At 49.5% G+C, this 20,769-nt stretch overlaps 1 protein-coding gene across 1 annotated transcript in view; it reads right to left on the bottom strand.

Moving 5' to 3' along the window:
• NAA25 (N-alpha-acetyltransferase 25, NatB auxiliary subunit) overlaps positions 1-20,769 on the bottom strand; it is a 988,861-nt gene that overhangs the window by 340,230 nt on the left and 627,862 nt on the right. The window contains exons 15-16 of the mRNA XM_078667429.1: positions 13,977-14,076; positions 1,708-1,859 (exon numbers count right to left, since the gene is read on the bottom strand). Coding sequence (XP_078523555.1) covers positions 1,708-1,859; positions 13,977-14,076 — 252 coding nt within the window. The remainder of the gene's footprint in view (positions 1-1,707; positions 1,860-13,976; positions 14,077-20,769) is intronic.

Genomic DNA, 20,769 nt, shown 5'->3' with positions numbered 1-20,769 from the left:
TCGGAGGGCTTAGAAGGAATCAGTCAACGCCACATCCGGTGGACGACGTCGCTATGGGGTCGCATGATGCCCTGTACCGGCACGCAGAGCTACTTTCTCTGGATCCAGTCTGGCGCCTGAGAATAATTCAAAGGTAACTAATCTGCAGCTAGATGTCTATCAGATATCTTTAAGTAGGGACTTGTTACATCTCCTATTAATTTATGATTTCAGCACATAGGAATTGTAGTGTTCTTAATACTGCCGTTTTTTGGGGACATTAGTTTAGTGATTTGCCCTCTTATAGCACATTTAAGTGCATCCCATAGAATTACAGGGGATTTGGGAAAAAAATTGTTTTCCCTTAAGTGTTCTCAAGCGGAGTATTTTTATATTTTACGCAAATTAACCATGAAAGGGGGTTAATAAAGGAAGGAATTAGGATCAGATACTGAGTTTCGCTGCTCATGCTCAAACAGACTATTGTGCTAATACCATCTATACTTCTGGTCTATGAACTGCTGCAGCCAAAGCTGAGATAACTTAAAACAAACACTAATAAGAATGTCATACCATATATAGTTCAGCTCTGGAGTAGTGACCAGGCAAGAACACTGTGGTACATAGCATTTTCAGATTGAAATCTCTTCAACTCTCAGTATGTAACCAAGGTAAAGGTTAAACTTCCATTTGTAAATGACATTTAATGCAGCACCCCTTAAACAGTGGGCAAGATCACCGATACAAAAAAAACAAAATTGTTAAAATAGGAGAAACAAAGAAATCACAGAATCTGAAGATGATAATAAATAAATAATTACCACAAAGAAAAAATACTTTCCCCAGTTTTCACTAGCTAGGTTACTTTTAGAAACACAGGACTAGGCTCTATGTAACCCGAAATGTTGATAGGCTAAACAAACATACATATTATCACCCAACCTATTTAAAAATATACTAATATTCCAATAAGCATGCGACTAAACAGCCAATGAAATAGAACACAATCTAGATTTCCCATGGATACACTACAATCCCCTGATGTTTTAATTCTTAGGCCAAGAAGCCGAGTCTCAGGGTGGTGGGTACGTTAAGTCAGAGAACCATAATGTAGCTGGATAGATCAGGTCATGAAACTGAATATGAGAGAGGCTAGCACTGTATAATTTCTTTATTGAATTGCTAAACACCTTAATGCAAAGAATAGTAAACTTGACTCGATCATACACCATCAAAAACATACTGTTAGCAATGCAGTGACTAAGTCTTGGATCAATTAACATCTCCAAAGCATTATACTAATCTGCTAAGCATACAGGTTTCCTTCTACACTTGGGATGGTGAGGCCCCAAGGTTGAACAATAAATTATTCTTCATTTTATTACTACCCTGCCATGAGCCCAAGCTAAGACAGTCTAAAGTCAAGAGGGTACAACAAGGTATTCGCCAGGACACCCTACTTAGTCATATGTACTTCACCTCAGTTTTGTGATTTGTTCAGTGCAACCAGCCTACCTGAGGCCAATTTCATCAAGCCCCTCAATCAGACATCTAAAGAACATCCTACGGACTGGTATAGCAAACGTATTATCTAAATTAAATTGCAAATCCTCATCATGAGATTATAAAAAGAATTTGATTTACAATAAATCACATGAGGCCCGAGGTTTGGCACTGTGCCACAGACTAAAAGCACACAATTTAAATTGTGTTGGTTTGAATACCTACATATTAGCTTCAAGTAAAAGATCCAACAACATGCGTTCAGTGCGGACTTGTGCAAAATGAAGAGAATTGTTCAGTCTGTTTCTGAAAGCAATGAATTCTGGGATCTTCTCAAATGCGCCATATTTATAAGCTTGAATAATGTATTCTGAGGTCTGCAAAAAGAAATAAAATTAAACCCAAATTTAGACATCTTCATTTTTTCTAAATACAACCATCAAAAAAGGTACATAGGATGAAAATAAAATGAGGAAAGACTACATTGTTGAGACCATCAATACCCACCAATTTGTCTGTTAGGGAATGTGAGATGGGTATTTGAAGGCAATGGAGAGAACCAAGACTTCCAACAGTCATTTTTGTATTTTCTTATTGAGGCTCTTATGTAAAAAGCTCTCAAAATAGAGATAGATGCACCTTTACATTACTAAAAGACTAGATGATTACAGTATTTTGCTTGCTCCTGAGCTTCCACCACACATGGTCAGAAATGAAGAAATACTTGTTACATGAGAGTTCAAACGGACTGAATTGGTCCACTGCTGCACCAAGCATTCTTAGCAACCTACAACATAAGAACTAAAGATGCCCACCATTTACTGCTTGTCCCAGATTCACCAATTCACAATGCAGTCTAACAGAGGCCAAGAGGACAGCATTCCATTTATAAATCCTAATGCACAAGTTACTACTTGTGTAACGATATATCTGTAAGAGACATTAGTTAGTGATAGATTCCTTACCTTAGAATACCCCCAGGCGTCAGACTGGATCCGGAATTTTTTTGCGTAGCAGTACCCTTGCGCGTCGGCAGGCGTCGTCTGCAGCTCCGCGTCAGTCGTCGGCGACGCCGTGATGACGTCAGTTCTTAGACACAGCTTTTCCGCACCAGAAGCGCTGAGCCATGTTAAAAACCAACACTGGTGCCATTGAAACTAGGGCCCTGAAAGAGGATAACCCTAACCCTAGATATCGGTTCGCAGAACGGGGAGGATGGGTAGGTCGGTAAGGAATCTATCACTAACTAATGTCTCTTACAAATATATATTTTCACAAGTAGTAACTTGTGCATCTGAAAGAGACACGTTAGTGATAGATTCCTTACCTTAGAATAGATACCCCAGCAATACCAACCCCGGTGGTGGGTCTGCGAACCAATAATCACACCAGAAAGTTCTGGAGGACGGAACGGCCAAAGAAGCCATCCCTCCGGACTTGGCTGTCTATGCAGTAGTGTCTTGCAAACGTGTGCAGCGAGGCCCACGTAGCTGCCTGACAGATGTCTTGTAAGGGCACTCCCTGGCCCAGGGCAGTAGTAGTCGCCGTGGCTCGGGTGGAATGAGCCCGCAATCCAACCGGGGGCTCCTTCTTAGCCAAGGAGTAACATGCCTGGATACACAAGATGATCCACCGGGAGATGGTCCGCTTGTGCACCGTTTTCCCTTTCTTAGCGCCCACGTAACCAACAAAGAGTGGGTCATCCACCTGGAACTGGCGTGTGCGATCCAAGTAGAATGAGAGCGCACGTTTTGGGTCGAGACGGTGGAGCCGCTCTTCCACTTTAGAGGGATGCAGAGGCGGAAAGAAGGTTGGCAAGGTGATGGACTGCCCGATGTGACAACCTTGAGCAGGAAAGATGGCTTAGTACGCAACACAACCTTGTCCGGATGGACAGAAAGGAAAGGAGGCGTACAAGAAAGGGCCTGGAGCTCACTCATTCTCCTGGCAGAGGTGATGGCAACCAGGAAAGCAGTCTTCAGAGTTAGAAGGCGGAGAGGACAGTTGTGAAGTGGCTCAAAGGGAGCGCACATCAAAAACGTAAGAACAAGGTTCAAGTCCCACTGATGCATCACAAACGGAACAGGAGGGAACGTGTGTGTGATGCCCTTTAGAAATCTATTTACAATAGGGGACTTGAACAAAGAGGGTTGATCAGGCAGCCTCAGAAAGGCTGAAAGGGCAGAAAGGTAGCCCTTGATAGTGCCCAGAGCAGAGCCCTGCTGGGCAAGAGAAAGAAGGAAGAGAAGAACCTCAGAGAGAGGGGCAGCAAAAGGATCCACAGCCTTTGCTGTGCACCATGCCACAAATCTGTTCCACCTGCAGGCGTATACCGAATTTGTGGAGGGACGCCTGGCTGCCAGAATGATGTTACAGACTTCAGGAGGCAAGTGAAATGGCCTCAACTGTCGCCGCTCAATCTCCAAGCATGAAGGTGGAGACTGGACAGGTTCGGGTGGAGGACCGTCCCCTGCTGCTGCGACAGAAGGTCCTCCTGAAGAGGCAGACGAACCGGGGGATCGACTGACATACTGAGTAGATCTGGATACCAGTACCTTCGTGCCCAGTCCGGAGCCACAAGGATGACTTGGGCCCGGTCGCGCTTGATCTTCTTCAGCACACTGGGCAGAAGTGGTATAGGCGGAAAGGCGTACAATAGACCGCAGCGCCACTCGCGACGAAAAGCATCTCCGAGCGAGTGCCGCCTTGGAAATGCCAACGCGCAGAACTGATGACATTGCACGTTCTCTTCGGTGGCGAATAGATCTAACCAAGGCTCTCCCCATCGCTGAAAGAGGCCTTGCGCCACGTCAGAGTTCAGACGCCATTCGTGATCCATCATGCACAGACGGCTGAGCTCGTCCGCCCTGGCGTTCAGAGAACCTGCCAGGTGTTGAGCCACCAGGGTCACGCCCTGGCGTTCCAGCCATTGCCAGAGGCGCAGAGCCTCCTGGCAAAGGGTCCACGACCCCACCCCGCCCTGTTTGTTGCAGTACCACATGGCGGTGGTGTTCTCCGTGAACACCTGCACTACCTTCCCCCGGACAGAGGAGAGGAATGCCTTCAGCGCTAGACGAATCGCCCTGAGCTCCAACAGGTTGATGTGGAGCAGGGCCTCCGCCGGAGACCAGAGGCCTCTGATCTCCGCCTCTCCCATGTGGCCTCCCCAGCCCTGGAGGGACGCGTCCGTCACAACTACGTGCTCCAGTTGGGGAAGGGAGAGGGATCTGCCGCTGACCCAATCGCGGTCCGTGAGCCAGCACTGCAGCTGTCTCGCAGAGCCCTCCGAGATCAGGACGTGGTCGGACAGGTTGCCCTGATGCTGGGCCCACTGAAACTTCAGGTCCCACTGCAGAGCCCGCATCCGCCACCTGGCGTGATGCACCAGTAGGATGCAGGAGGCCATCAGCCCCAGAAGCCGCAGCGTCAACCTGACCGAGACCCGGGATAACGGCAGAAAGATGGGAATCCGAGCCTGAATATCCCGGACCCGCTGTTCGGGTGGATAGACCCGAAACCGCGCAGAGTCGAGAACCGCTCCGATGAAGAGGAGCTTCTGAGAGGGGCACAGGTGTGACTTCGGCACATTGATGGAGAACCCCAGCTGGTGCAGGAGATCTGCCGTAGTCTGGAGGTGGCTGACGACTGTTTGGGCGAGCCCGCCTTCAACAACCAGTCGTCGAGGTAGGGGAAGACTGAAACCCCTAACCTGCGCAGATGAGCTGCGACCACCGCCATCACCTTTGTGAACACCCGTGGGGCGCTGGTAAGGCCGAAGGGGAGCACGGTATACTGAAAGTGCTCATGGCCAACCGTGAACCGCAGGTAGCGCCGGTGGGCCGGCAGGACGGGGATGTGGAAATAAGCATCCTGCAAGTCCAACGCTACCATCCAGTCTCCTGGGTCCAGGGCAGCTAAGACATGAGCCAGCGTCAGCATTTTGAACTTCTCCTTCCGGAGGAAGCCGTTGACATTCCGTAGGTCCAAGATAGGGCGTAGGCCCCCTTTGCCCTTCTTGGGTACCAGAAAGTAGTGGGAGTAGCAACCACACCCTACTTCTGGCCCAGGAACGCGCTCGATGGCCCCCTTGGCCAAGAGGGCCGTAACTTCCTCCTGCAGAAGTCGCAAATGATCCCCCGATACACGGTGGTTCTGCGGTGGCATGGCTGGAGGAGTTGCCTCGAAGGGGAGGGAGTAGCCCCTTCGGACGATCTGCAGCACCCACCTGTCCGACGTGACAGTGCGCCAGTGGCGGTGGTGATGGCGAACCCTGCCCCCCACTGGCATCACATAGGCCTAAAAATACGGACTAGGAGGGTTTCGAGGCGGATGCTGCGGGGGGGGAAGGTGTGGACTGACCTTGCCGTTGTCCCCGACCGCCGCCACGGCTTCCACGGCCACCACCGCATTGGGTATTACCATGCGGAGCATGGCTGGCAGCACGTGTGGGTACACCCCTTCCGTGGCCACGAAAGGAGTGAAAGGCAGCCGATTGCTGGCGCGGGGCCGAGAGGCCCAAGGACTTGGCCGTAGTCCTGAAGTCCTTAAAGCGCTGAAGCGCATGGTCTGCCTTGTCGCTAAAAAGGCGACGGCCATCAAACGGCATGTCCATCAGTGTGTTTTGGACATCGGCCGAAAAGTTGGCGGACCTCAACCAGGCGTGACGTCTGACCGCCACCGTCGTTGCCATCGCTCTACCTAGTGAGTCGGTGGTATCCAGCCCACACCGGATAGATATATTTGGCTGCATCCCGGCCCTCCACAAGGGCTTGACCGAGTTTGGCCCGTACCTCCAACAGACACTCTGGCAGCACTTCCGCAACCGTATCCCACAGAGAGTGGGTGTAGCGGCCCAAGAGGCAGGCGGTGTTGGAAGACCGCAGTCCCAGACTCAGGGAGGAGAAGATCTTTTTACTGCACTGCTCGTACCTCTTGGATTCCATGTCCGGCGGAGCCGACGGGAATGCGGTCTGGGAATTTGAGGCCTGGATGATCAGGCTCTCGGGGGTGGGGTGGGTGGACAGGAAACATGGGTCGCCCGGAGCCGGGCGGTGGCGTCTGGCCACGTTCCTATCTACAGGCGAACCTGTAGCGGGCTTGGACCAAGTGCCCAAAAGAAAGTCGGACAAGGCCTCGTTAAACGGCAGCAGAGGCTCGGCTGAGCATGACTGCGGCTTAAGGACCTCAGTGAGGAGGTTAGTCCTCACGGCTGCGACAGGGAGCTCAAGGCCCAAGGCCTTGGCCGCCCTCATCAACACCACACTATAGGTTGCCCCCTCCTCCGTAGCCACGGTAGGAGGTGAGTCAAAGCCAGTGTCGGGCGAAGTGTCCAGACCACTGGCATCCCCAAGTTCACCTGTCCAGTCCTCTTGGGACTGACATTCACATGTCAGAGGGTCCTCAGATCCCTCCCAATGCTCCTCATCACCCATCACATGATACTCAGGGTCAGAAAAAGATGGGGCCGGTTCATGGAAAATGAATTCTCCGAACGGCGTCTGATGCGGCGCCCAGCGGTGCCGCACCGGCGCCGGAACCGGGTCGAGGGAGGTATCGGGGCGGCGCCGCCCGAGTGCGGCACCGGGGGTGACACCTGGGGGGACGGAGCCGGGGAGGTCGTTAAGTCCACCGGCGGCGACCCGGATCTGGAACCGGATGGGTCCGCTGAGCCCGGAGGCGCCGCGGAGCCCGGAGGAGAGAGAGACCTCATGGCCATGAGGAACTGCTCTATCTCCTCCGGCGTCGCGTTAGGCCCAGGGACCGGAGGGTATGAGGCCGGACGCGGTGCCTGCGACTCAGACGGAGCCGCGTGGGCGGTGTCACCAGTAACCCCCGGCCGCGTCGCGCGAGCGTCGGGGGGAGTCAGAAGAGCGATGACGTCTCTTCGACGTCTTGTGCTTACCTGACGACTTCGACCCGGAGGAGTGATGTCGACTCCCGGTGCTCCGATGGCTCCTCTCCCGCGACCGGTCCCTCGACCTCCATCCGGACCGGGACCGTTCTTGGCGCGGGGCCGACTGCCGGAGCTCGAGCCGCTTACGGGACTGCTCCTGCCTAGCCTTCGAAGTCAGGGCCCGACAGTTGGAGCAGGTCTTGTCGTCGTAATCGACGCCGAGGCAGTGGAGACACCAACGGTGAGGGTCGGTGACCAACATAAGTCGGTCGCAATCCTCACAGGGCTTGATACCTGGCATCCCTACCGGCACCGTTCGGAGTCGAAGACTTCGAAAAAGGATGATCAAAGGATCAAAAAAGTTTAGTCAAAAAGGGACTAAGGTACCACTTTTTACGGATCTGCGCTGCTGGCGCGGACAAAAGAAGAAATGACGTCAGCATGCGGAGGTGGCGTCTAAGTACTCCGACGACGTCATCACGGCACCCACGACGGACGCGGAGCCGCAGACGACGCCTGCCGACGCGCAAGGGTACTGCTACACAAAAAATTTCCGGATCCAGTCTGACGCCTGGGGATATTCTAAGGTAAGGAATTTATCACTAACGTGTCTCTTTCAGATATTCTTTAGATCCAAGAAAAGAAAATGGAAGGCTAAAGGGTGAATCTGAAGGGCTACGTACACATCAAAGGCTGAGATCAAAGTTGTGCAGGACATGCTTTGCTAGCCCAGACAAAGGACTAATATCTAGCACAGAACTCACTAGTCCAAATACCCAGCTCCAAATGTGGACAACAAATCCTTGCAATTAATCTAACCTGGAATGTAGAATTTTTTACTGAAAAACATCATGACATTTTTTCCCTCGCATTTCAAACAATATTTTTTGTGCAATAGCCATGGTTACAGCAGGGTTAGAATTCTTAAAAAAAAGTTCTTAAATATTAACATGCACATAAATGATCCCAAGAAAAAATATTTGATACTGATCAATCAATCAAGAATTTGTAGAGCGCACTACTTACCCGCTGGGGTCTCAAGGCGCTGGGGGGGGCTGCAGCTAGTGGTCGAAGAGCCAGGTCTTGAGCAGTCTTCTGAAGGCCGGGAGGTCTGTGGTCTGACGTAGAAGGAGGGGGAGGGCATTCCAGGATTTGGCGGCGTGGTGGGAGAAGGATCTGCCCCCGGAAGTGGTTCTGTGAATGCGCAGGACGGTGGCCAAGGACAGGTTGGCGGAGGGGAGTTTCCTGTTGGGTACGTAGAAGGAGAGTGTCCTTGAGGTAGGCAGGGCTGGTATTGTGGAGTGCCTTGTGTGAGTGGATCATGAGTTTGAATGTGATTCTTTTGTCGACGGGGAGCCACTGCAGGTCTCTTAGGTGTGGGGTGATGTGGTCTCGGCGTGGGACGTTGAGGATCAGGCGTGCGGAGGAGTTCTGGATTCTTTGGAGTCTGTTAATGAGTCTGGACGGGGCTCCGGCATAGAGGGCGTTTCTGTAGTCGAGTCGACTGCTGACAAGGGCGTGTGTGACGGTTTTCCGTGTGTCCGTCGGGATCCATCTGTAGATCTTGTGGAGCATACGGAGGTTGTGGAAGCAGGAGGAGGAGACTGCGTTGACTTGGTTGGTCATGCTGAGCTTTGAGTCGAGGATGACCCCTAGGTTGCGTGCGTGGTTGGTTGGTTGGTGCCGGGGGGGTTCCCAGTGATGCGGGCCACCAGGAGTCGTCCCACACTGAGGGGTTGGGCCCGAGGATTAGGATCTCCGTCTTGTCCGTGATCAGCTTGAGTCGGCTTGCCTCCAACCAGTCGGCGGCGGCCTTCATGCCGAGATGTAGGTTGGATTTGGTGGTGAGGGGGTCCTTTGTGAGGGAGAGGATTAGCTGGGTGTCGTCTGCGTAGGAGATTATGTTGAGGTCGTGTATTCTGGCGAAGCGAGCGAGGGGGGCCATGTAGACATTGCACAGAGTTGGGCTGAGGGAGGATCCCTGGGGGACGCCGCAGATGGTTTTGGTGATTCCTGATTGGAATGGGGGGAGGAGGACTCTCTGGGTTCTGTCAGTGGGAAAGGAGTGGGTCCAGTCCAGGGCCTTGTCTCGGATTCCTGCATCGTAGAGGCGAGTGTATAGTGTGTGGTGGCAGACGGTGTAGAAGGCGGCAGAGAGGTCCAGGAGGATGAGGGCCTCTGTCTCACCGTAGTCTAGTAGGATTCTGATGTCAGTGGCGGCGATGAGGGTGGTCTCGGTGCTGTGGTTGCTGCGGAAGCCTGACTGGGAGGGGTCCAGGATGCTGTTGTCTTCTAGGTAGCAGGTGAGCTGGGTGTTGACATCTTTTCCATGACTTTCGCCGGGAACGGAAGCAGGGAGATGGGCCGGAAGTTCTTGAGGTCGCTTGGGTCAGCCATGGGTTTCTTCAGGAGGGCGTTGATCTCAGCGTGTTTCCAGCTCTTCGGGAAGGTGGCGGTCTCGAAGGAGGGGTTGATTATGTTGCGCAGGTGGGGTGCGATGAGGCTGTCGGCTTTGTTGGCGATGTGGTGGGGGAGCAGGTCAGACGGGGAGCCTGAGTAGACGGTGCTCATGGTCTTAGTTACGTCTTTGGTGCTCACGTTGGTCCAAGAGGTCAGGGGCTTGTGGTTCGGTGGAGCTCGGGGTCCGTGGGGTACGTCCGGGGGTTGAAACTGTTGTGGATGGCTGTGATCTTACAGTGGAAGAAGGCAGCGTGGGTGTCGCACAGGTCTTGTGAAGGCGGGATGTTATTGGTGCAGGAGCTGGTAGTGGAGAGTTCTTTCACGATGTTCAATCAATCAATCAATCAAAGACATTTTTAGAGCGCACTACTTACCCGGAGGGTCTCAAGGCGCTTGGGGGGGGGGGGGTGGGGCGCTGCTACTGCTCGAACAGCCAGGTCTTGAGCTTCTTCCTGAAGGAGAGGTGGTCTTGGGTCAGGCGCAGGTCGGTCGGGAGGGAGTTCCAGGTCTTGGCGGCCAGGTAGGAGAAGGACCTTCCTCCTGTTGTCGCTCTTCGGATGCGGGGGACGGCGGCGAGGGCGTGGTTGGTCGATCGGAGGTGGCGTTTGGGGGCGTAGAAGTTGAGGCGGTTGTTGAGGTAGCTCGGGCCTTGGTCGTGTAGGGCTTTGTGTGCGTGGGTGAGGAGACGGAAGGTGATTCTCTTGTTGACGGGGAGCCAGTGCAGGTCTCTTAGATGTCCTGAGATGTGGCTGCGTCGGGGGATGTCGAGGATCAGTCTGGCTGAGGCGTTCTGGATCCGCTGGAGTCTCTTCTGGAGCTTGGCGGTGGTTCCGGCGTAGAGGGCGTTGCCGTAGTCCAGTCGGCTGGTGACGAGGGCCTGGGTGACCGTCTTCCTGGTCTCGGTGGGGATCCACCGGAAGATCTTCCGTAGCATGCGCAGGATGTTAAAGCAGGATGCGGAGACGGCGTTGACTTGTCTGGTCATGGAGAGGGAGGAGTCCAGGATGAAGCCCAGGTTGCGTGCGTGGTCTGTCGGTTTGGGTGCGGTGCCCAGGGCGGGGGGCCACCAGGAGTCGTACCAGGCGGAGGGCGAGGAGCCCAGGATGAGGACTTCTGTCTTGTCTGAGTTCAGTTTCAGGCGGCTGGTCGTCATCCACTCGGCTACTTCTTTCATCCCTTCGTGCAGGTTGGCTCTGGCGGTGGCGGGGTCGTTGGTCAGGGAGAGGATCAGCTGGGTGTCGTCGGCGTAGGAGATGATGTTGAGGTTGTGTTGGCGTGCGATGGCCGCAAGGGGGCTCATGTAGACGTTGAAGAGGGTGGGGCTCAGCGAGGATCCTTGAGGGACGCCGCAGATGACTTCGGTGGCCTCTGACTTGTACGGTGGTAGACGGACTCTCTGTGTTCTTCCGTCAAGGAAGGAGATGATCCATTCTAGTGCCTTCTCCTGGATTCCGACGTTGCTGAGGCGCTGCACTAGGGTGCGGTGGCAGACGGTGTCGAATGCTGCGGAGAGGTCTAGGAGGATGAGGGCCGCTGTTTCTCCGTTGTCCATCAGGGTTCGGATGTCATCGGTGGCGGCGATGAGGGCGGTCTCGGTGCTGTGGTTGGCACGGAAGCCAGACTGTGAGGGGTCGAGGGATCCATTCGTCTCGAGGAAGGCGGCCAGCTGTTTGTTGACGGTCTTCTCGATGACTTTGGCTGGAAACGGGAGGAGCGAGATGGGGCGGTAATTCTTGAGTTCGGTGGGGTCCGCTGTAGGTTTCTTGAGTAGGGCGCTGAGTTCGGCGTGCTTCCAGCTCTCCGGGAAGGTGGCGGTGTCGAAGGATGTTGAATAGCTCTTTGCTGTTGTGGGTGTTGTTGTCGAGGCGGTCTTTGAATGAGTCTTTTTTGGTGGTCTTGATGAGGTGGTGATGGTTGCGGATGGTGTCTATGTGGGCTGTGCGGTTGGCGGGTGTTCCATCGTTGAGTCAGATGTTCGAGTTTTCGGCAGGTGCGCTTGGAGGCTAGGAGCTCCGGGGTGATCCAGCTGGCTCTCTGGCTGGTGTCTGTCGGTGGGTTGTTTCATGGGTGCTACGGTGTTGGTGCAGTTCTCCGTCCAGCGTCTGAGGGAGCGGGCCCACTCCTCTGGGTCAGTGGGGCTGGTCAGAGGGTTGAGTGCGAGTTGTGTTTCTAGTCGTTTCTTGGTGACTTTGCCCCAGCGTTGGCGGGGGATCTGTGAGTGCGGTGGTGGGTAACGGGTTTCTGGAAGGTAAAGTGGGCGCAGTGGTGGTCAGTCCAGGTGAGCTCGGTGGCGTGGTTGAAGGCGACGTGGGAGCTGGCGGTGAAGATGGCATCGAGCATGTGGCCGGCGATGTGGGTCGGGGTAGTGACGATCTGTTTCATTCCGAGGGTGGCGAGGTTGTCGACCAGGGTGGAGGAGTTGCTGTCGTTGTTCTCTAGATGGTAGTTCAGGTCGCCGAGCAGGATGTAGTTGGTGGAGGTCAGGGCGTGCATGCTGATGAAGTCGGCAACTGAGTTGCAGAATTGGGGACGTGGGCCGGGTGGTCTGTAGATGAGGGTGCCTCTAAGGGTGGTCTTGGGGTCAGTGTGGATCTTGAAGTGCATGTGCTCGGTGGCGGTGAGGGTGTCGTCGGTGTTTGTGGAGACCTTGATGGTGTTCTTGTAGATTATGGCAATGCCTCCTCCGACTCCATTTGTGCGGTCTCTTGTGGGTGTGTGCTTGTAAGTAAGAGCGAGAGTGTAGTATGCCATTAACTACCACCAGAGTGGGCCACCATGACTCACTCAAGGCTTTGCCTTTTGAGTCATGGCCCCTCCCTACACTTCACAATAAAAGTTACTTACCCTCGAACAATACTTCTAGTGGATACTCTATGGACACCAGTAGAAACTGCAGATTCATCAGTGTTCAATAATCCTGGGAAGAAGAGATATGACACCTGCTGGATCCAAAGGTGGCTGTCAGTTATTATATTAACTGCACTAAGGAGGAGCAGGTCTGACCCCAGCTTTTAATGGGTTATGTAGCCAATAAGGGTTTTGCAGTCAATAATAGGACTTTGTTGCATTAGTTTACATTTACAGTGATCAAGGGAGTGGCAGTTGATGACATTTGTTTTATTAAGACATGGGTATCTCTACACTTTTACTAAGCACTTCTGCCTGGATTCAGAAGTGAGGAGGGATGGTTATTTTGTACACACTGTGCTCCAAGATTTCCTTGTCTGCCCATTCCTTTAGATACCCACCTGAAAGAAGGTACTGCTTTGCAATATATATTTAAGAAGTGAGGAACCTGCAGGTACAATTATTCATCAGCAGATTCCTCACCAATCCCACCCACCTCCCCATGCAAAAAGTTGGTCATAGGCCACCATTTAAAAAGGTTTAAATCTAGCTGGGGCAGTGTACTGCAATGATCGATCCATTGTTTCCTTTTCTTCTCTAACCGCTTAACCGCGGCGACAATTCCGCCGCAGTGCAGCGGTTTAGCGCAGTGGGTGGGGGCGCGAAAGCCAACAACGTGCGCACCACTACGGGGGTAGTGCGCGCGACGGCCGTTGGCCGTCAGAAGCAGCAAAGGGGCTAAGGACACTGAAAAAAGGCTCCAGTAATGTCATCACAACAGTATTTCCACAGCTGAGATGGAGCCAGCACCCCTTACTTGTGTAGGACAGCTATGAAAACTTTGTGACCCAATCCTGGCACATGGGGTTATTCAATTGGTGAGGAATCAGCAGGTAGAAGCATACATCAGAATACTGCACTAATTATGCACATCTTCTATACATCACATGAGCAAAGAAAAGGAAACCCCTTTTTGAACTTGGAAAGGAGATTTCCTCTTAACCACTTTGTCTATTTTTATGAGTTTAATCTTACTCAAACAGCATCAGCAGCAAATATCAAAAGTAAATATTCAGAAATATGGGTGGTAGTTTACTGACCTGGAAACTAAACTACGTTGTTTCACAGACAAAGTAGCAGGTCACTAAATTGGCAAAAGACTGAAGGGCTAATTTTAGCAGAAATACTAGAAATAAATTGTAGCAAAACATGATAACCAAATTATTGAAACGTTTCAAAATGAAGTGTGCAAAAGTAGCAAATGGTTAGTGAGCAAAAGATATCCTTTACTTACATCTTTCTGGTTTGAGTGAAAAAACCTGAGTGCAAAATTAAAGGACTGCGAAGCTGCAGCAAACTGTCCCAGTGACTCAGCATAACGTGTCAAAAGGAATCTGAAGACAAACAAAAGGACAGAAACACAAAGTATAAAGTTCCTTAACAAAATCCGACAAAAGGCTCGCAAGCTTGATTACTAAGAAATGAAGCACAACTATACTGTGGAGGGATTATTCAAACACATAACCCCAAAAGGTAAACATAAGTCAAGCAATCAGATCTATTATGAACGACATACAGGGAGACCAACTTACTGTAGTCCAAATGTTTCCTACAGAATAACAGTAGTGATCTTGTGAATGATATACAAGGATTACTCATAGCATCTAGACAATCTCCACTTTTTATGTTTCACATAGTAACTGCTTTAGCTGTCTCAGCCTCATAATGGATATACATACACACATGCTTTTAGTCAGCAATCTTCCTCCAATGGTCTTTTCAAATATAACTCACATTTTGCATTCACCTAAAAAGTAATCCACTTGAGTGCCAGAGCTGGTAGGTTGTTCTTTGCTTTCATTTCCTGCCTTGTTTTATTTATTTTGAGATGGGTAATTTTTCACTTTTTTCCCCCCAAACAAATGCATGACATGGGGGCATTTTACTTTTTATTACATTTAAACATACACCGCTTATTGCACTTATTTGACAAAAATCGAAAAAATAAATAATGGTTTGACAATACTGGTTTCATTACATTTTTAGGCATGCAGTTTACATGATGAACAAGTGAAGGGGCAGAACTGTATACAAAACGCCATACCTGGGCACCAACATCAGTTTCTTACTGTACTTGTTCTGCGCTCTCAGACTTAAAGCACAAAACAATTGGAGGTACCACGGCACATGTCTCAAATTTGAAACCTTTTTAGATGGCAAAAAGGATTCCGTCTACAGAACAGGGAGGTTAGAGGGGTTGAGGAGTCTGCAGTCAGATCGAGTAATCCACCAGAAAGAGCATTATTGAAGGTAAGTTACTTTTTTTTTTAGTATAGATTAAAAAAGTAGTACCTCCCAAGCATGGAGGGTGTGTGAGGTGGATTCAGACCAAGAAGTCCTGTTTATAAAGGAACTAGTGCTTCAAGAATGTGTGCACCGACGCCCATGTCGCAGCCTGACAGATGTCAAAAACACTCCATGAGCCAATGTGGTGGTAGCAGCCTTGGCCCTGGTGAAACAAGCCTTCAGTCCCTAGAGAGGTTTCTTCTCGTCCAATGAGTAGTAGATCAATGCAGAGGACTATCCACCTTTGAAAAATTCGTTCCAGCACTGCCTTAACTTTCTTTGCCCCTGAGAAGCCCAACAAAAGCCGACCATCCATGTAATGGTCTTTAATCCGATCGAGGTAAACGCTTAAGTTTATTTTGGGGTCTATTCAACATAGTTTCTCCTCCTTTTTGAGGGGGAGAGGCAGAGCAAAGAACTTAGGGGGGGGTGATAAATTACCTATGGTGACTAAGTCATGACTTTTGGCAAAAAGGCAGCCCTGGTCCTAAACACTAGTTTGTCTGGTAAAAGAGGAGTTGTAGGGCAGCTGTACCCAGAATGCCTGGATCTCACTCACACAAGCTAAAGTGACTGCAGTGAGGTAGACTGTTTTCAGAGTCAGAAGATGCAACAAGCAGCTGTGCATTACACGCATAACATCAGATCTAAATAAAGATCTCACTGTGGCATCACAAATGGTTTCGGATGGAACATATGTTTCAAACCTATAGTAAACCACATCACAACAGAAGATTTAAACAAGGATGGTTAGTCTGGCAAATGCAAAAATGTTGAAAGGGCCAAGAAATAATATCGAATAGTAACCACTGCAGGACTGGCTGGAACAAAGACAAAACAAACAATAAATCATACAACAGTTTAGCTTGCAAAGGGGATGTTAGCGAATTCCACACCAGTTCACAAATTTGTTCCAACAACCGGCGTAAATGGACTTCGTAGACAGACATAGCGACATGGATGACATTCACAACCTCAAGTGGTAGATGAATACAGTGGACTGCTGTGGCTCAATGTCTAGACATGGAAGTGTAAATTGGACAGGTTCATGTGTAGAACCTTGCCCTGCAGCTCCTACTGAAGATCCCTCCTGAAGAGAAGCTTGAAAGGAGGATATATGTTCTTGCCTAGAAGCTTAGGGAACCACACTGTCCTGGCTCAATCTGGTGCGACTAGAATGTCCTGGGCGCAATCGTTCCTGATCGCCTTCAGAACTCTGGGCAGGACAACCAGAGCCAGAAAGGCATACAGGGGTACTGTGCCCCTTTCTAGCCTAAATGGGACTCCTAGAGTGTGTTCTATGGAACACCAACATGCAAAGGTTTAAACACTCTGCACTAGATGGTGGCGGAAATATCCAGCCACAGTTCTCCCAGGTCTTGAGATGCAGCATCTCCTGGAGCAGAACCCTCTGCCCTGTTCGATGCAGTAACACATGGCAATAGCGTTGTCCATGAGAATCTGCAGCAGTATTACCGTGAGAAATGTTAGGATGGCCTTTAACACTAGGTGAATGGCCAGCAAATCCAACAGTGTGATGGGGAGCCAGGTTTCGCCAGAGACCAGTGCCCTCTGACCACCACCATTCCCAGATGTCCCCAACCCAGTAGGCACAAAATAAGGATTGCAATCGCACTCCAAGATGTAGACAAATTTTAAACAAGGGATTCCTCCGATCCTAATGTTAAGGGAGCCAGTGGGCATCACCTCCTGATCCTGAGGGGTGTTATTTCTATGTAGAAAGGACGTTCTCAAACGTGGAAAATCGCACCATCCTGCCTGAACTGCAGTAATTGCAACAATATTATAAGAGGCACTACCATGAAGCACCCTACACAAGGCACACCCATCAAATTTGAGTGTGACAGCTACATGTGACACTAGCAACGTGGCTTATCCACTGAAGTGTCCATGCGGCTTTCCGTACGAAGAAAAAAACTGAAAGAAAAATAAAAACTCATCTGACCGAACACAAAAGTAACATAAGGACTAAAAATCAGAAATCTACTGTAGTCGTTCATTTTCATAGGCAGAACCACAATATAAAGCCAACTTCGGATTCTGGTACTAGAACAAGTGCCGATAATCGAAGGAAGAGATAATAGAAAATACTTGCTTCAACGAGAAATTACTGGATAAATCAATTACATTCCACCAACCCTAAGGGCCTCAACGAACGCTTGGAATATAGTTGTTTTTTTATAAATGCGTGTTTGTAAATATATGTCGCACAGTGATTCATAACTCATTTTGTAACTAGGAGGACTATGTTTTTTGTTCTACATATTTCTAGGGTTAGATGTTCTCATTCACTTTTTTCTGTACAATAACTATTGTTCTCGGCAAGACTGAACAACACGTGATTGTTCCTACACCATTGTAACCACTCGGTTAAGTTAATGCCTACATGCACTAGACAGAATTTGTTCATTGAGAACAGACTTTGTGACCAAGTACTTTATACTTCCTGGTTTTCATCACGTTACTTTTGCACAGAGTGTCACAGTTCCTTTAATTTGGACACAGCAATTTCACTTCCGGCACCTCTTATTTTGGAGCAACGCATAGTTTACTATTTCTACTTCCGGATCTCACCGGGTTCACAACCGCTTGTAACCAACTGCAGGACTTTAGACTGCACCACGTTCTCTTACTCTAAGAACTACAGGTACACCAAGGTTTTCCAGCTTTCTGCTGTGTATAGGATTTATTTTTGTTTTTATTAACTTCCGCACTCTTTTCTTGCTATTACGCATTAAGCGTTGGTGACATTAGTTATCAAGCACTGGGCATTCATGGCCTTCCTTTTCTTCAAATGCCAGGCTGCGTTCTTCGTTTTAGTCGATTGTTAATGGCATGTCACAGTTCACTTTATGCGCAATTGATTTATAACAAGCACTTTTGCTTATGCGCAATTGATTTATAACAAGCACTTTTGCTTATACCCAAAAACCTGTCCAGTTTTCACAGCCTGGAGATTACTTTTCCGCGTATCACTTGCTTCACGTGCCTTTGATTCACTGCAAACATGTTTGCTTAAGTTTAGATACTCGTTACGCTTTTACAATTTTATTATCGTTTTTCCATGTACACTTCACTGGGAGGCTATAACCACTTCTTGTTTAATTACACTATTGGAGATCTTTTCTTACCATTAAGGAAGTATGTAGGATCACAGTCTTCACCCTTATTGATGTTCATACACGCACTTGATGATATCCTGGTCTCGGGGCATGTCGTGAAAATCAAGTGCAGATGTTCGCACAGCATAATGTGACGCTAACATTACAGTTATATAATATGAAGATGAAGTTAATGAAAATGTAAACCAGAATAAATAATGAATTGGCTAAAGATCTGATTTAAGGAGTTATTATTAAAATACCAGCGAAGTGCCGGGCGGCTGAGATTTTTCGCGCTGGAGAACGTCCTTTCTACCCAACCCAGTAGGGCCATATCCATCACCACCATCAGCTCTGGGTGGTGGATAGATAGGAGTTTGCAACTGGTCAGGCTACAGTAGGTCAGCCACCACTACAGACCTTGTGCAGTCTCCTCCGAAACCTTGATGACATCCAACAGGTTTTTGCTTGGTGCTGGGCCCATACAACTTTCAACTTCCAATCCCACCGCAAAGCCTATATATGTCACCTGGCAAAATAAACAAGCAGGATGTATGAAGCCAGCAGCCCAAGATGCCTCAGCGCTGCTCTCACCAACATCATGACTAAGGCTGAAAAATTGGGATCATAGCCAGAATGTGCTGGACCTCGTGCAGGGGAGGAAAGGTCCTGCACTATGTCTAACACAGGTCTTATTAAAAGAAAGTCTTTCTGAAGGATTCAGAGGTGACTTCAGCTAGTGGACTGTGAACCCCAAAGAAGTCAAGAGGCTTGTCATCATCTGGAGGTTGTCTACGACAGACTGTGGTGAGACAGCCTTGAAGGTAGGGAAAAATTGGTTTTCCCTAACTCGGAAGATGTGTGGTAACCACTGCTAGGGAGGGAAACATCCACTTGAATTTGCAAGCCAGATTTAATTAGGAAGAGCTATTTTTAGGTCCTACTCACCCCTTTCTGGTGAGTGGGAAGATAAACTGACTTTTGACCTCTGCCTCTGAAAGCAGAGCAAATGTGACAGCAAGATTTAAAGGCATCTTTACTGCTGTCAAAGTGAATGAGCAATAAAAAATCTTGTTAACTTGTCACATTTGCTCGGCTTTTAGAGACAGAGGTCAAGTGCATTACAGTTAGGTCGAGTAGATGTTTCAAGTTACCAGACCTGCAGGTCTTGTGAAATTTTCATCATTTTTCAAGCTCTGACTGCTATCCCTTTCGTGAACACCCAAGGGGTGCTAGTAAGGCGAAGGGGCGCTTTTAAGGCGAAGTGGCACTCAATAAAATGAAAATGCTCTTAGCCATCCATAAGCCGCATGTAACATCTGTGGGTCTGCAGGACTGGCACATGAAAGTACATGTCCAGCAGGTCCAAGGCTACCATACAGTAGCCTGGAACCCAAACAGAGGACAGTAAGAGCATTCTTAATTTATTATTCACAGAAATACATTCAGAGAGAGAATATCAAAATTTGGATGAAGGCCTCACTCTTTTTTCAGCACGTTAGGAATAACAACCCATCCCTGTTCTGAGGCTGGCAACATCTTGGTGGCCCCTTTGTACAGTAGAACTTGTACCTCTTGTGGTAAGATGGATAGGTGCTTCTCTGAAAGCTTTTCTGAAGTGGACGGAGGCTGTGGTGGATTGGAAAGAAACAGAAGGGTATACCCATGCTAGAATATCTGGGGACCCATGTCAAATGTGATGGACTGCAACCCTGGGATAAAATGCTGGATCTGCTTCCCACAGGGAGTTTGTGCACAGCTAAAGCCAAACTAAAGCATCTTGGAGGCTGATGCGGCAGAGAAAGGGAACTGTGGAGATCGGTGCCCCTGGTGACCTGCCCATTGTCTGCCTTATCCCTGTCCACGAAAGAGCTGAGATGACTGCAGCAGGGGATTGGGGACCTGGAGTGGTCTAAATGCCAACCCTCAGGAGTAGCCTCAGCAGGCCTGAGTTGAGGGAACTCTCCGGTAGGGGTCAAAAGGTCCAAAGAGCCAGGCTTGTCTTCAAGAGATTAAGAACAGATTTAACTTTTTGGCCCTAAAGTTGGGATCCATCAAAAGGTATATTCACAGGGGATGCCTTTACATCACCAGAAAAGTCTGTGGCTCTCATCCATGCATGGCTACCGGCACAACACTAGTGTTAACGGCTCATCTCAAACAAGCAAGGTAATGCCCAGACCAGTATGAACCACATTTAGCTGTATCCTGACCACCTTGAATCATTTGAGACAAGTAGGTACTAAACTCTTCTCGAACCACCAGCAAAATTTTGCTGACCTGCCCAACAGTACGTGCGTATTAAGGCCTAGTAGGCATCTGGCACTGACCAACCTGAAGGCAAGGCTGGACGAAGAGACCAAACATTTCCCAAACGCCTGAATGATTTTTCACTCCCTGTCAGGAGGAGTTGTGGGATATAAATTAGGATTCAACTTGCTGGTGGAAGCTTGGACTAAACTCACAGAAGTACGATCTGGAGTAAGAAAATCAGGGTCACCAGGCATCAATATGTGGTGTCTGGCTACCTGCCTGTTCACTGGTTTGCAAGGTTTAGACCAGGATCCCACAAGGGTGTCATTTAAGGCATCTTTGACAGAACTAATGACTCAGAAGTCA

This window comes from Lissotriton helveticus, chromosome 11 (genome assembly GCF_964261635.1).
Source record: "Lissotriton helveticus chromosome 11, aLisHel1.1, whole genome shotgun sequence".
Taxonomy (NCBI): domain Eukaryota; kingdom Metazoa; phylum Chordata; class Amphibia; order Caudata; family Salamandridae; genus Lissotriton; species Lissotriton helveticus.
Note: the sequence above shows the minus strand (reverse complement) of the source record. Positions and strands in the feature narration are given on the sequence as shown.